General features: G+C 44.5%; 1 protein-coding gene across 1 annotated transcript; it reads left to right on the top strand.

Annotated features, from left to right (window-relative positions):
* The first annotated feature begins 10943 nt into the window (after positions 1-10943).
* Positions 10944-14568, top strand: TMEM30B (transmembrane protein 30B). The gene has a single exon (XM_026000558.2). It carries the CDS (start codon positions 11058-11060, stop codon positions 12117-12119), a length of 1062 nt encoding a protein of 353 aa, XP_025856343.1. The 5' UTR covers positions 10944-11057; the 3' UTR covers positions 12120-14568.
* The last annotated feature ends 362 nt before the right edge of the window (positions 14569-14930 follow it).

Raw genomic sequence — 14930 nt, 5'->3', positions numbered from 1 at the left:
TCTATGTTTATATACACCCACCCATATTTTGACAATAGAATCAGAAATGCATAATATTACATGACTTTTTTATTTTTCAATGTCCCATGGAAATCTTTTCAGACAATAGTTCTACAATAACACATTGAATGCTCATCTTATGCTCCATCAAACAAATCTACCACCTAATCAACATCAACATTTAGCCAAATCTAGTCAACATTTTGATTAGTGACTTGGATGAAGGGGTATGTTGGTCAAATATTTGGATGACATAAACTGGGAGAGCTGGCTAATATACTAGATTTAAAGAATTAACGTAAATCATCTTAATGGGAATTATGACCCTAAATTGATATAAAACTTAAAAACAGGGGGCACCTGGGTGGCTCAGTGGTTGAGCATCTGCCTTTGGCTCAGAACATGAGCCCAGGGTCCTGGGATTGAGTCCCGCATCAGGCTCCCTATAGGGAGCCTGCTTCTCCCTCTGCCTACATCTCTGCCTCTCTCTGTATGTCTCTCATGAATGAATGAATGGATGAATAAAATGTAAGTAATTAAAAACTTAGTAACAGATATAAAACTTCAAACACTTTTGACTAATATCTCTGTCCAAGTGCCTTATTTCTGGGAATGACTGACTCTGAGAAGGGAGTGAAGGCAGGACAGGCCAATTAACTGATCTGTCCACCTCAATCAGGCATCAGCAAACAAGGCGTAGCAAGATTAGTGGCACACCATAAGTGATAAGAATTGTAAATGGCCATCTAGGAACATGTAAAATGTAAAACTCAATATAAAGATATCATTACTTCAGAAGAGCTTGGCCATCCACTCCGTTAATAAGCAAGTTCTATGGCAATTTCCCTGGTAAAATTTTCCTGGAAGAAGTCCTGACATTCAGACAGTGGCTGCTTCCTGGGTTGCCCCCTGAGGCTGACTGCCTAAGTTTGCCAGCCAGTCAGCCACTGGGACCTAGCAAGGCTTCTGCTGTTTTGGGAACCAAGTGATTTGGTCTTCTTGGCAAGTGATGTGTGTTTGTACAAGCTGGACAGAGGGAATTCTGACATTTCAGTGTTGGAATGAGGCATCATGTCCCAAATTGGATGTAAAGATAAATGAGGTCACTGTGTAAACCTACAGGGAGGAAAACACCGGGTGGTCCCCTACTTCTCTTACTTCAGAAAGGAAGATGGAAGACCAGCCCTTCCCAAGCCTGGTCTTTGTTGCTTTCATACTTGCTCTTCAGCCAGGCTTTTGGACTCTGGGGTGCTGTCCCTGCCATAATAATTTGAAATTAGGTGTAAAGGGCCTGTACGTAGCCAGATACATCTGCTTTCGGCACCAGCTGGCAGGGCTTCTAAGAAGGTAGAGGTCTATCAATCTATGTAGCTGTGGTCAATCAGGCATTTTAGGTTTTGCCCCAACAGATGCTTTTCACACCTTGGGAGAATAATAAAGATTAGTTTGTATATAATTAATTTTGCAGCTTCCCACTTTCATTGATCACTTGCAACTATAAAACATAGGGATCCTCATATATACACATGATTCCCACCGAACTTAAAAAAAAATATTACATGGGATGCCTGCGTGGCTCAGCGAGCTGAGCATCTGCCTTTGGCTCGGGACATGATCCCGGATTCTTGGGATCGAGTCCCACATCAGGCTCCTTGCATGAGGCCTGCTTCTCCTCCCTCTGCCTGTATCTCTGTGTCCCTCATGAATAAATAAATAAAATCTTTTAAAAAGATTATTACATGGTTTTGGAATAGATGGGGAAGAGCCCTTGTTGGTGGTCTTTTGATGGAAATTTCTCCTTATTGATCGGACTACAGTTTAGTCCATTACATTTTTCCTATGGGCAATCATTTACCCTCCTCTTAATTTACTAGGTGGTCTATCTAAAATGCATATCACTTTCCTGCTTGATAAATTGTAAGGTCTGGGACTCTTGGGCCAATATTCTACACAGAGTGAGCTGCAGGCACAGCTATTCCTCCACAGATCGTTATTAAACTCTTTGTCAACCTTGCGGTACAATCTGATAAGAAAAACCTAAGAGCGTTTGCAGCTTTTATTGATCTTTCCATAATCTTTGGGAGCTGAAATCAGTTATAAACCAAGATACTCATGCTCAGTATTGATTCTCAAGGCCCATTCCCACACTCAGTCACAGGGCTTATTAGGAACCTGCACTTCATGCCACTGTGTTTCAAGGTCAGGGATAACAGTCATTGATGGGTCAGAAATAGCACCTATTCCAATTGCAAGGAATAGAGAGGTGGGCTTTCTCTGGCACATCAATGCCGGGTTTTCCTTAGTATCAAGAACGAGAATAGCATCAAAACAGAGTGGATCCTATATAGTATTTTCACAAAGAAAAACAAGTTGCTCTGAATCCAAAATCATCAGCTTTCTAGTTTTATACATATTACATTTTTAAACTTATGCATATGCTTCTCAGTATAAAAAACTAGATATTCTATGAGTAAGTTCCTCAGAGTTGCTTATGGATAAAATGGATGTTTGGTTAGAAGAGATATTTTTCAGGCTAAAATTATTGAGGCTATACTGTATCATCTTGTTAGAGCAAACACCAAATCAGTTCTTAAGTATCTGAGTACTAACAGACGGTCCTGTCCTCAGCCACCTCCAAGTGGAGGTGCAGTGGCCTTCTGTCCACCATATGTCCTTGTTAGGCACCTCAGATTTAATAAGAAGTTGTCAATCCCTCCCTAGCTTGTTTGATTATTAAAACATATGGCTCTGAGTTTAACTAGCAACACAGAGGTTCTGTGTTTTAGGAACTGATCAGGATGTTTAATCTTGGGAATCACCACTGCTCCATGACTATTGAAAACTTTGGGAAATGAACTTCATCTAGGGTAGATTACCTGAGGGATAGCAGTGCACCCATTTCCAATTTCTTTTTTAACCATAGAATCCTTCAAATCATTCCTTTCCAGAATCCTAGAATCAGAGAATGGGATGTGGGGAAGAGGTGAGAAGCTCAAAGTCCCACCACCGATGGGACCCTCAGAGCACAGCTTGAAAACCATTGCTAGATCCTAACACCCACCACAAACATTGGGGCAAAGAACCAGAGTGGCACACCCAGTTTGGATCACAGAGCCTCCCTAGAATGGCTTCACTGAATTATGCTTTCACCAAACACCATTATATCTCTTTTTGGCAGATGTTGTAAGAAATAGTCCTAGGAAGTGACTACAATATTTACTTCAAGGATATTGTTAAAGATATTGTTTACCTGGTTTTATAACATCTTCTTTGGGAGAACCCCAAGGAGAAAATGTTTCCTGTTTTTGCACCAGAAATCATTTAAATTCTTCTGGGCTAATGGTTTGTTTTTTCTCTCATGAATGTTCACCTGAATGATTCATCACCTTGTTTGCGCTGGCCACTAGAAAGCTTAAGAGGTAATCTTGCACACCATCCTGAGCAAGCTACAGGCTTTCATGGCAGGTGCTTGCCGAACCAATTTCTCTTCCAGCTCCTGCTTGTTTTACAAAATATATTCCTTTCGCCTTCACATGTTTGCTTTGAAGTATTTTTTATATGTCGTTCTATTGCATATTTTAAAGCTACTCTCAATCCTTTAAATTACAATTTTTAAGAAAGCAAATTCTTTAATGAGAACATATACCAACTCATGTGCAAAGGATGGAGACCAGAATGAGAGAGTCTAGAACCAGAGAGGACCATGACAAGGTACTAAGCATGTATAGTGTGGAAATAAAAATCTTGAGATCAACATGATGGACATCTTCAGATTCTTAAGGAGTAAGGAATAAGTTTATTCTGTATTATTGCAGAGAATGAACTGAGACTACACAATGGTCATTACCAAAGAAGCTGTTCAGTACTCAGAACTGGAAAAGGACTCACAAACTGGTGAGTTCCTTGTCTCAAGAAGTGCTCAAGCAGAGCCTGAGTGATCCCCTCGCTGGGAAGTTACAAAGGTATAGTAGACACCCTTTGAGTGCTTAGCCAGACCACACTTCCCCTCTTTTGGAAGAGTCCCTTCAATTTTTACTGAGGAGGTGAATGTAGGCAATCATTTGTTGTGTCATGGGACCTTTCTCCACCCCCGTCACAACAGACTGAACCAGGGCTGGACCCCTGACCTCACCCAGAGTCTTCCTTGAACTAAAGAACATGTATGCTGGAGCCAGGAGGAGCTGTAAAATGATCCAGCACTGGTACTAAGTACCAGAGTTGTGGCAACCCAAAGCCATGCAAAGCCCAAGACATGGAGGACCAAAACTAAGAGACTTGCTGAAGAAGGTGGCCCGCTAAAGTGCAGAGAGAAGCAGTGACAAACAATGCAGAGAGAAGGACTGCCTGCCTGATGATTTTCTACTCACGTGAGAGCCAGATCTATTTCCTTCAGTTCCTTCCTTGTGCGAGATTCCTCATCTCTGAACAATAGCCTCCCCAAAGCTGGCTTGGGTTTCTGTTCCTTGCATCACAGAAATCCTTACTAAGATCAAAGAGAATTCCCCAGATGGATTATGAGGCCAGAATAGATTAGTGGCTCCCCAAGATAGGTGATCATCAGGTTGCTCTGAGTAAGCTTTCTGGGCACCAGCCCCTGGAGATTGTGATTTAGTGGCAAAAGGCAGATGGAATGTGTATTTTTAACACTGCCCCCTCCCCCAGTGATTTACCTACTAGGCCAATTTGGAAACCACTGAATAAGGTGTCATCTAGGATCCTGGTCCCTTTAAAGTCTCAAACTTTGGTTTAGAATTTGACACAATGCAGCCATCCTCACAATACTTTTCCTACAGAAAGAAAACTAAAACTTTAAAACACAACCAATACAAATTCAGATTTCCTATTTAGAGAGAAAGGCCAGGGGCCCCTGTGACCCTCCAAGGATATACACTTTCCAGATTGAATATTAACAAGTCAATATTGATCAGCACACATGACAAGTACAGGTTCCCAGGATGCTGGGCCAAAGTATTTAAACATTTGAATCAGTGAGCTGGATAAGGGAATTCAAAGTATGTTCATTCAGTTTATTGATGCTATCCAACAGGGAAGAGCATCTAAAAACATCTTTCCCTTAGGCATCGCCAGTTTTCCTAAACTGTCAGCCCTCCCTCCCTGGCTTATGGACATTAGGACACATGGCTTTGCCCTCTCGTGGCAACAGGCATCTACTTTATTTCATTTCACAATCTGGTAACTCTTTGACAAATTTTAAGTGCTTAGCTATTGATTCCTGATGCATAAGTGAGGGATTCCTAAAGTTTCAAATAGATATTGTCACGGTGTGTAAGGGAAAGCCAGTACGTATATTCTAGTCCTCAGTAAGGCCATCCTGAAACCAGTGAGTTTCACCCCCTCAGGGACAGGGGGATGGCAGAAAAGGGTGGCCTCTAGCCACCTCAACAGATTTGCTGGTTCCACAGACACTGCTCTGCTTTGGTGCCTCCTCCTTCCTTCAGTCCTCACCCTGGGATATACCCCCCTTTCATCTTTCATACTGGATAGTTCGATTCCAGTTTTGATTTAACTCCTCTAGTTCCAGAGCTCTTCCTACCACTCTGTCTCAATTCTGTCACCCATCTTGTGCTCTGCAAATTTTGGGTCTTTCTCCTCTTACTCACCAAGCACACAAGTCAAGTTCAATCCCATCCTGGCTGGTTTATCCACCATCTTTTACCATGGCCATCCCATGCTTAAAGTCAATGCTGCTTAAGACCTAGTGTCATCTCATTCCCATTTCCCACCCCATACTGCTCCCTACAGCTCTGCTCACAACTAACCTCCACTGTTTCTCAATAAGTTAGCGACAAGGGATGCCTGGGTGGCTCGGTGGTTGAGCATCTGCCTTTGGTTTGGGTCATGATCCTGGGGTCCTGGGATCAAGTCCTGCATCAGACTCCCTGCAGGAAGCCTGCTTCTCCCTCTGCCTGTGGCTCTGCCTCTCTCTGTCTCTCATGAATAAATGGATAAAATATTAAAAAAAAATTTAATAAGTGAGTGCAAAAGAGAACCAACACACAGCAGCAAGGAGCTGTACTTCCAGTGCTTTTAATAGTAGTTAACCTTAGCTGCTGTGCCTCTTCCACTAGGGGGTACCAACTCATAATTTTTGAAACAGGAAGTCTGCTGAATACAGTTTTTAATGAAAAATGAAGTCCAGGCACAGTGAATTTTTTAAAACTTTTCTGAACATATGCTGTAATTTTATGAAGCAATTTAATTTGATTCCTTTCAAATAAAAGCTGCCCCATGGGCAGAGTAATAGGCAACAATCCTGGGTAGCATAAACTTATGTAAGGGAACACCAATTAAAAATCTTGGCTCCATTGTGGTAAGATATATAGTCATGAATTAATTACATGAAGTAAGCGCAAAAACTGAATGGACAAGTGAGGTTACTTTAACTTTAGTAGGAGAAATAGGCATGCGAAACAAAGGATGGTTTGAAAACAAAAGCTTTTATTAAACAAAATAAGACAACTCATATGTTCTGGGGTATAAGATCTACAGTACTAAAAACTGGTTCAATGTTAAACTATGTTGGGTTCTTCTAAGAGGAAGTATGCCCAGACATTATAGCATAGTGGTTGAGAAATGGATGACGCTAGAATTAAGCTGGCCTTTGACTTCCTGACCTCCCATTTACTTCCACGAGAATTTGGTCAGCCGCCTCCATTTCCTTAGCCTAAATCTTAGTTGTGCATCAGCTCAATGGGTTTAAAGAACAGTACTTCCCACCTAGGTTTGTGGTGTGAATTAGACAAGATAATGTATATAAAGCACTTACAGAGTGGCCCACAGATTCTCAATAAAAGCTAACTATAAAACTATAGTTGGTATAAAAGACACCTCTTGAGATGACCAGGAAGAGAAATCTTTCCATTGAAAGAGATATTCACTATAATTCTGGCAAACATACTCATACAGGTAAGCAATCAGGAGACCAGGGTAGTTAAACAATCTGACCAAGGTCAGTTATTCCCGAGGAACTGGAGTAGAACTTGGACTTCCTTAACATGAAGCAGCAAAAACAAAAACAAAAACAAAACATCAAGCAGCTTGTTTGCCCTATTGTATACTGCTTTTCCTAGTAGTTGGTAGCCTATGAGCATAGACTAAATATATTCTGTGGTTAGCAGTTGATTTTGTTGGCAAAGTTTGGTGAACATAACAAATTTCACATTACTGTGGCAGTGTCAGAGATTTTAGCAGTATGTATTTTAAAGAAAGCCCCTTTCCTACTTTTAGAAATTTATGGCTGAAAAGGAAAGGTTATAGGCAGAAAGATATCCACTACCATAATCTTTGGAATACTGAAAAACTGAAAATAATCTACATGCCCAACAATAGAAGAGTAGTTAAATGTGGTAGATCCATGGATTTGGGGACCATTTAAAAATTTATGAAGACCACAAAGAAACATGGAAAATATTTTATTCCTTAATCCAAAAGGAGGTAACTTAATAAGTAGAATGATAATAATTATATTTTTATATTATTCCACTAATCAGAAAATATTTATATGGCTAAAATCTGGAAGACAAAAGGGGGAAATGAGGTAATTTTGAGAGTATTGTGATTTAGACTGCCTTTTTTCTTTCACTTTGAGTTCTCTTCATAATAAGTAAAGAACTATTTAAAATGAGCTCATTTTTTCACTTAACTGGTACTGAGAAGAGGTGACATGATCCAAGTGTCCTTTAATGCTCCATGACAACATGTTTAATCAAATGAAAGACACAAGCTCAGAACCCTCATTATACAATGTATTCTGAGGGATATAATGATGTCTCTCAATCCTTGACCTCTCAGAACTTACAAGCTGATGGAGGAAATAGAATATATACCTGGATCTCAGCATGGCTCCACCTCCAAAATCTTTAATGTCCCATCTTATACCAGCACTTTTTCCCTCCCAGCTTCCGTGCCACCTGCTCATTAACATCATTAGGACTACCAGTCCCTGGTCTCTATGTTTTTTGATCCATCAGCTTGGTTTCATTTTCTTTGCCATTCAGCTTACATACTAAGGTATATCGCCTTAGCCACCCCTGCCCCAAGAACAGCACTATCTTGAACCTTTATCTTTCCAATTCACCTGCCCTGAAGACCTCCATCCACTGGTCATGTTCAATGTTCAATCATTTGCCTTCTCTCTCCGGATGGTGGGACTGCCCTAGACAAAGCCACTCAGCATCCTTTCATGTGTCCCTGGGCAGTTCCCTCTCCCCCTCCTCTCACTCTTTCCTTTGGAGATGACCTTGCATTTTGGCACACAGAAGAAACTATTAAATCAAAACTATCTTCCCTTGAGCTGAGCCCAAAGACCAGTTGCATTCTGCATCCATCCTCACTCCATGTCATCCAGTTTCTGAGGGGAGGTGACCCTGCTCCTGTTCTCTAGACCCACTGCCTGCTCCTGCCTTTATACCATCCAGTATCACCCATCTGTAACTTTGCCTGAACTATTATCTTTTCCCCTCAGAATAAACACTAGTCTATCATCTCTAGAGAAGCCCTTCCTTTGAAATACATACTCTTCTAAACGACCACCACTTGCCTTTCTTCTTCCTCCCCACCTCCACATTTCTAAAGAATAGTTCTACCCTGTCTCCACTTCCCCTTTCCCTCACCTGGTACAGTCTGACTCCTCCCACTCCAACACCTAAACTGTCCCCACAGAAGTCAAATGCAGTGACTCCTTTTCATTTCTTATCTCACTTGAACCCTCAACTGCATTTCACCATTGTTGACCATTCCCTGTCTTGAAATATTCTCTTTTCCGGACTTTTTGGGACCCTCTGGTGTTACCTTAATTATCAGAATGAATACACTGTTGCCTTCCATTCAGGGAAGGTAGAGCTGGAAAGGCTCTCAGTGCGGCAGGGGGGGCTGGCGCTTTTAGGGGAGTGGTGGCTTGGCAATTGTTAGACTTAAAATCTGCTAGATTAAGTTTTGAGGACTGAATTTCTTCCCAGAGACTAGTTTTGTGTACTGTCAAGCTGACTGATGATTTGATGATGGAAGTGGAGATGGAACACAACCATAATAATACAGAAAACTGTTCTTTTATCTTACTGAAGAAAAGGTGTAGTGGAGACTGGATCAGACTATAGGAACTTGTTAACAATGTTGGAATTTCCTCCCTTGGGGTACGATTAGACATGAGGGAAGTGGAAGTCAAGTCATCTGGCTCTCCCTCAAGTGATCTCCAACAGCTAAAGCCTCCAATCAGCAATTATTCCATTTAATAAGATAATGAAATTTTCACTATTTTTTAAAAAGATTTTATTTATTTATTCATGAGAGACACAGAGAGAGTGAGAGGCAGAGACACAGGCAGAGGGAGAAGCAGGCTCAACGCCGGGAGCCCGATGTGGGACTCGATCTCGGGACTCCAGAATCACGCTCTAGGCGGAAGGCAGGCACTAAACCGCTGAGCCACCCAGGGATCCCGAATTTTTCACTATTAAAATAATATCACTCTTTAATTTTTAGTATCATTCTTGTGAAGTACAATTTGGTACTTAGCTACATGCTGTCCATTGGCTATTTTGATTCTCTCTTAGTTGGAAGTAATATATCCCCTGTCAGACTGCAAATACCTTGAGGTCAAGGGTCCTTTTTGGTCTAATTCTCTTCTGTCTTCTACAGTACTTACCATAGGGCTGAACACTTGGGAGATGCTTTTAAAAACCCTGTTGTTGAATTTTGCAAGAATGTTAACTTTGCAATTTTCAATGGGTTCTGACCAACAACCCACTGAATGCAATATATTTATTGTTCTAGATTGTACAAAAGTGTAATGTAAAAAATAGTTATTTGCATTTTATGAGCTGGATGAGAGGCAGGAACTCCTCAATACCCAGGGAGAATTTAGCACAAAGCTGAAATGGCCCAATACTTCCGTATGTATATTGTACATGAAAGCCAGAATCCCAAGCAATGTTCCAGAGCTAATTTGGGTTCTCTTTCTCTTTACAGCAAGTCTTATAAATCCTTGTAGTTGACCTCCCTAGGCCAAACATTCCCAAAGTCCTCGACTGTGGATAGCAGGTAGGTCTTTGGGGGACCCTGGATTAGGCCTTTCTCCAGTCAGGCAAAGAATCTGAAAAGAAAAGGAAATCACAGGTAGTCCAGTGCATTTTTACCCTTGCGTGGTTTTTCCAACAAGGCTCTGAACCGCTTGTAGTCTTCGATTGTGTTTTTAAAGAGTCATTTTATTTTTAGAGAACTGTCCACTTTTCTTAGCTTTGCAGCTAGATGGTCACCCCTGACCGGAAAATTGCTTTCGTTTAAAAAAAAAAAAATGCTAGAATTTGATGCAGGGCTTGAATAACAGGTTTACCATAGGGTAATCTCTCAGCCTTACAATTTGTGGTTAAAAGATGACGGAAAGGGGGTCCTTAAGTTAACCTACAAAGACAAGAGGGTGGAGAGTCACTCCCCCCGGCCCCCACCTCCTCCGATAAAGGAGGGTTAATAACCTGAAATCTTCGAGTGTCCAGGAGCCAGGGCGCAAGCCCTCAGCGGACTTTGCGCTGGAGGCTGCGGCTCCTCCGAGCTCAGGGAAGACGGGCCCGGCCCTCCGCTCACTCGGAAGGCGGAAGCGAAGGTGGTACCTGAGCCAGGCGTGAGCGCTCAGAGGCGGCGTGGGGCCGCCACCCACCTCGGCGGGGAGGAGGAGCTGCCTGCCCGGCCCACCCGGGCGGGGAGGAGAGGCGCGCCTCGGGCTCGCCAGGTGAGGAACCAGGGCCCGCCCCGCGCACCTCTCGAGGGGCGGGGCGCGGCCGCCGAGGACCAGCAGGGGGCGGGGCCGGCCCGGGGCACCTGCGCCGACGCGGAACGGAGGCAGCGGGTCACCTCCACTCGCACTCACCTGTGCGGGGGCCGCCCCCCCCCCCCCCCCCAGCTCACCTGCGCCGGCGGAAGCTCGAGCCCGGAGCAGCCCCCCGCCCCCCGCTCGCCCTGCGCGGAGGGGCGGCGCCCCCGCCTGGCCGACTGCGAGCTCCAGGCCGCCCGCCCGCCCGCCGTCCCGCCGCCCCGCCGCCGCCGCCATGACCTGGAGCGCCGCGGCCCGGGGCGCCCACCAGCCCGACAACACCGCGTTCACGCAGCAGCGCCTCCCCGCCTGGCAGCCGCTGCTGTCGGCCAGCATCGCGCTGCCGCTCTTCTTCTGCGCCGGCCTGGCCTTCATCGGCCTGGGCCTGGGCCTCTTCTACTCCTCCAACGGCATCAAGGAACTCGAGTACGACTACACGGGCACCGCGGGCCCCGGCGGCTGCTCGGCGTGCGCCCTGGCCGACCGGGGCCGCGCGCCGCCGCCGCCCTGCTGGTGCGCCTGGCACTTCTCGCTGCCGGAGCTCTTCCCGGGGCCCGTGTACCTCTACTACGAGCTCACCAACTTCTACCAGAACAACCGGCGCTACAGCGTGTCCCGCGACGACGCGCAGCTGAGCGGGCTGCCGAGCGCGCTGCGCCACCCGGCCAACGAGTGCGCCCCCTACCAGCGCCGCGCCTCCGGCCTGCCCATCGCGCCGTGCGGCGCCATCGCCAACAGCCTCTTCAACGACTCCTTCTCGCTGTGGCACCAGCGCCGCGCCGGCGGCCCGTACGTCGAGGTGCCGCTCGACCGCACCGGCATCGCCTGGTGGACCGACTGCCACGTCAAGTTCCGCAACCCGCCGCCGGTGAACGGCAGCCTGGCGCTGGCCTTCCACGGCACCGCGCCGCCGCCCAACTGGCCCAGGCCGGTGTACGCGCTGAGCCCGGACCCGAACAACACCGGCTTCGTCAACCAGGACTTCGTGGTGTGGATGCGCACGGCGGCGCTGCCCACGTTCCGCAAGCTGTACGCGCGCATCCGCCAGGGCAACTACTCGGCGGGGCTGCCGCGCGGCTCCTACGCGGTCAACATCACCTACAACTACCCGGTGCGCGCCTTCGGCGGCCGCAAGCTCGTGGTCCTCAGCAACATCTCGTGGATGGGGGGCAAGAACCCGTTCCTGGGCATCGCCTACCTGGCCGTCGGCTCCCTCTGCATCCTCGTGGGCTTTGTCATGCTGGTCGTCTACATTCGCTACCAGGACCAGAACGACGAGGACGAGGATGAGGAGTGACTCGCGGCGCCCTCCCTGCGACCTGCCGGAAGTCCCCTGCAAGCTTCTCGGGCTAACCCACGTCGACTCCAATTCCAAACCCCAATTCCAGCCTCGCCTCACTTCTCCTCCCGTTGTGATGCGGGGGCCCGAGGGAGGAATTACACGAGACCGCCGTTACCCATCCTCCCCACCTTCACGGTCTCTCCAGTTGACCTTGGGCTCCGAGAGCCCGCGGCTTTGGGGCGTGGAAGGGACGGTAGAGATTCCTGTTCACCTCTTTCCTGATGAAGAGCCTGAGACCCAGAGACCTTAAATAACCCACGCAAGGTCACGCCGCCCTTCATTGGCTCCTGATTCTGACTCTTCACTCTTATCACTACAACACAGTGCTTTTCTTGAGGGGGCGGGGGTGGGGGAGGGGATGTCGGGGAGAGAGTGAAGCCCACAAATAACTTGCCGAGGTGCGGAGGGGTGGGAGAGAATATATTTGGTGAGTTTTAAGTCACAAGATTGTAAGTGGGCTTGTAAGACTCCAATAATTGGACACAGATTCCCACAAGACAAGGCTGGAGTGAGAGACCCCCCCCCCCCCCCCACCTCCCCGAAGCTGTGTTTTAACAAGCCTGTCTGGAGATTCCTCCTGTATTCCCTCCAATTCGGGAATCACTGTCCTGAACCAGGGAGGGAGCAAGTACAACACTGGATGTTTTCTTCCTGTGTCTGAGATTGGGCCTGAAACAGTGACATGCATCCCGCTTTTCAGGTAGCGATTTGTTCCCAGGGGCAGTGATACAATGTTGCAAGTTTTGTCCAACATCCTGCCTGCAACCTAGAAAGCTCTCCATCATTTGTGGAATGAGTGGGGACAAAACTTGCTATCTCTAGAAATCTGGCATACGGATCTGCAGGACAGGGTTTGTATCAATGTATTTAATATTGGAGGGTTAAAGTGGAAAAAAAAAAAAAAACCAACCCAAAACAGTTTGCCAAGTACGGTATAGAAACTTGAAAATGCCAAATCACTTTGCACAGCTTGGAGTCAGGGTTTTAACTTGATAATTAGATAAATGGAAGGGGTCTTCGAGGGAAAATGATTTCCCTAAAGTCTTTGTGTCTCCTGACTACTGACTCAGCCCTCCTTGTCATCTAAATTATTTTTTATGCTTAGAGAAAAAAGTTTTCCTTTATGCATACAATTGCCCTAGAGTCTAAGAAAACTTTTTTTTAAATCTGTGTTCTCAAACGAAGGATGCTAACAAATGCTAAGGAATATAGTCGTATGTTATCTAGAATCTTAAGAATTGTTTTAAACTTAAAGATAATCTTATAGTCTGACTACCCTAAAATTACCCCATTGTATGTAAAGTTATTCTAAGCAATAGATTTTTTTAAATTAGTTTCAGAGGTAGAATTTAGTGATTCATGGGTTGCATCTAACACCCAGTGCTCATTCCATCAAGTGCCCTCCCTAAATGTCCATCACCCAGTTACCCCATCTCCCCGCTCACTTCCCCTCCAGCAATCCTCAGTTTTTTTCTTATGATTAAGAGTATCTCTTATGGTTGGCTACCTCTCTGATTTCGTCTTGTTTTACTTTTCCCTGCCTTCCCCTATGATCCTCTGTTTTGTTTCTTAAATTCCACATATGAGTGAGATCATATGATATTTGTCTTTCTCTGACTTATTTCTAAAATTTCTAGGTTTTTAAAAAATCACCTCCTTTTTATGGCAAAGCAAAACAAAAACCCTTGGAAATATTATCTTAACCAGTTTTATTTCCTGAAAGTAAACAATTACCTGGTATTCTGTTGGAACCGCCCAGTATCTGCTCTCTTTTACAACTGTTTTCCAGTTACTGCTGATTTTGCTCATGCCTGTACCGTAGTACAAGACATTGAGGTATTTTTTTTTTTAGTAGCCAAAGAATATCGAATGGCATTGAATAATTTACATTAATGTTATTGTACTCTATTCTAGTTTTTGAAAATTAATAATTGATGAACAGCATGCACGATCAGTGACCTGTCTCAGACCTTTTGAAGATATTGTGAGTTAATACCCTGCCCCACTATTTTACAGAAACCAAAAAATATTTTGGTGACTCTGGTGTACTGGCTTCTCACTTTCTGAGTGCAACACAATTTCATTGTCAGATTGTATATTGTGATTTTAGGCTATGAAAATCTGATCGTTATGTGTATGTGGATAATTTTTATTTATTATGAATGTTTGATCAAGTAGCTTACTAGCCTAGCTGTCTTTACGTTCAATAAGAGAATTTACTACTTTTTACTGTGTGGCTGAGAACAACCATGTATTTTGCTATCCTTTTTACAATATTTAGTCCATTGCTATAAAATTTTTAACGAGACTACAAAATTTAAGGTATTCTGATTCAATCAATGAATGTGGTTCCAGGCCCTGTTCTCTGGGCTTCTCAAAGAGAATAAAGGTTATGTTTGTCTTACCTTTGTTATCATGTTTGCTTAATTCTTTTGAACTATGCTCTTAAAGTCACAAACGGTACCAACCACTTTGTTTATTTGTTATTAGCAGGTTTTTATTACAGGATGAAAATATCTTTCAAAATAAGGCTCACAGTGAACTCAGTCTTTCACTGTTAACTTCCTAAGACAGAATTTGAACTTACATGAACATAAACAGTAATATGAATTAGATAATCTTCAACTATTACTTGAATTTGGTAAAATGCAGTCAATTAAAAAAACTGAAAATTTATTAAAGAATGTTATTGTAGCAGTCTTCACCATTTCTGCATTTTACTCAAATTCTAAATTGCAATTATTTGTTGGGTATTTTGGACTACAA

Source organism: Vulpes vulpes, chromosome 6 (assembly GCF_048418805.1).
Source record: "Vulpes vulpes isolate BD-2025 chromosome 6, VulVul3, whole genome shotgun sequence".
Lineage (NCBI taxonomy): Eukaryota > Metazoa > Chordata > Mammalia > Carnivora > Canidae > Vulpes > Vulpes vulpes.
This window is presented reverse-complemented; position numbering and strand designations above follow the sequence as displayed.

Coding starts and splice junctions, on each gene's coding strand:
- TMEM30B (XM_026000558.2), top strand. CDS start 11,058: ATGACCTGGAGCGCCGCGGCCCGGGGCGCCCACCAGCCCGACAACACC.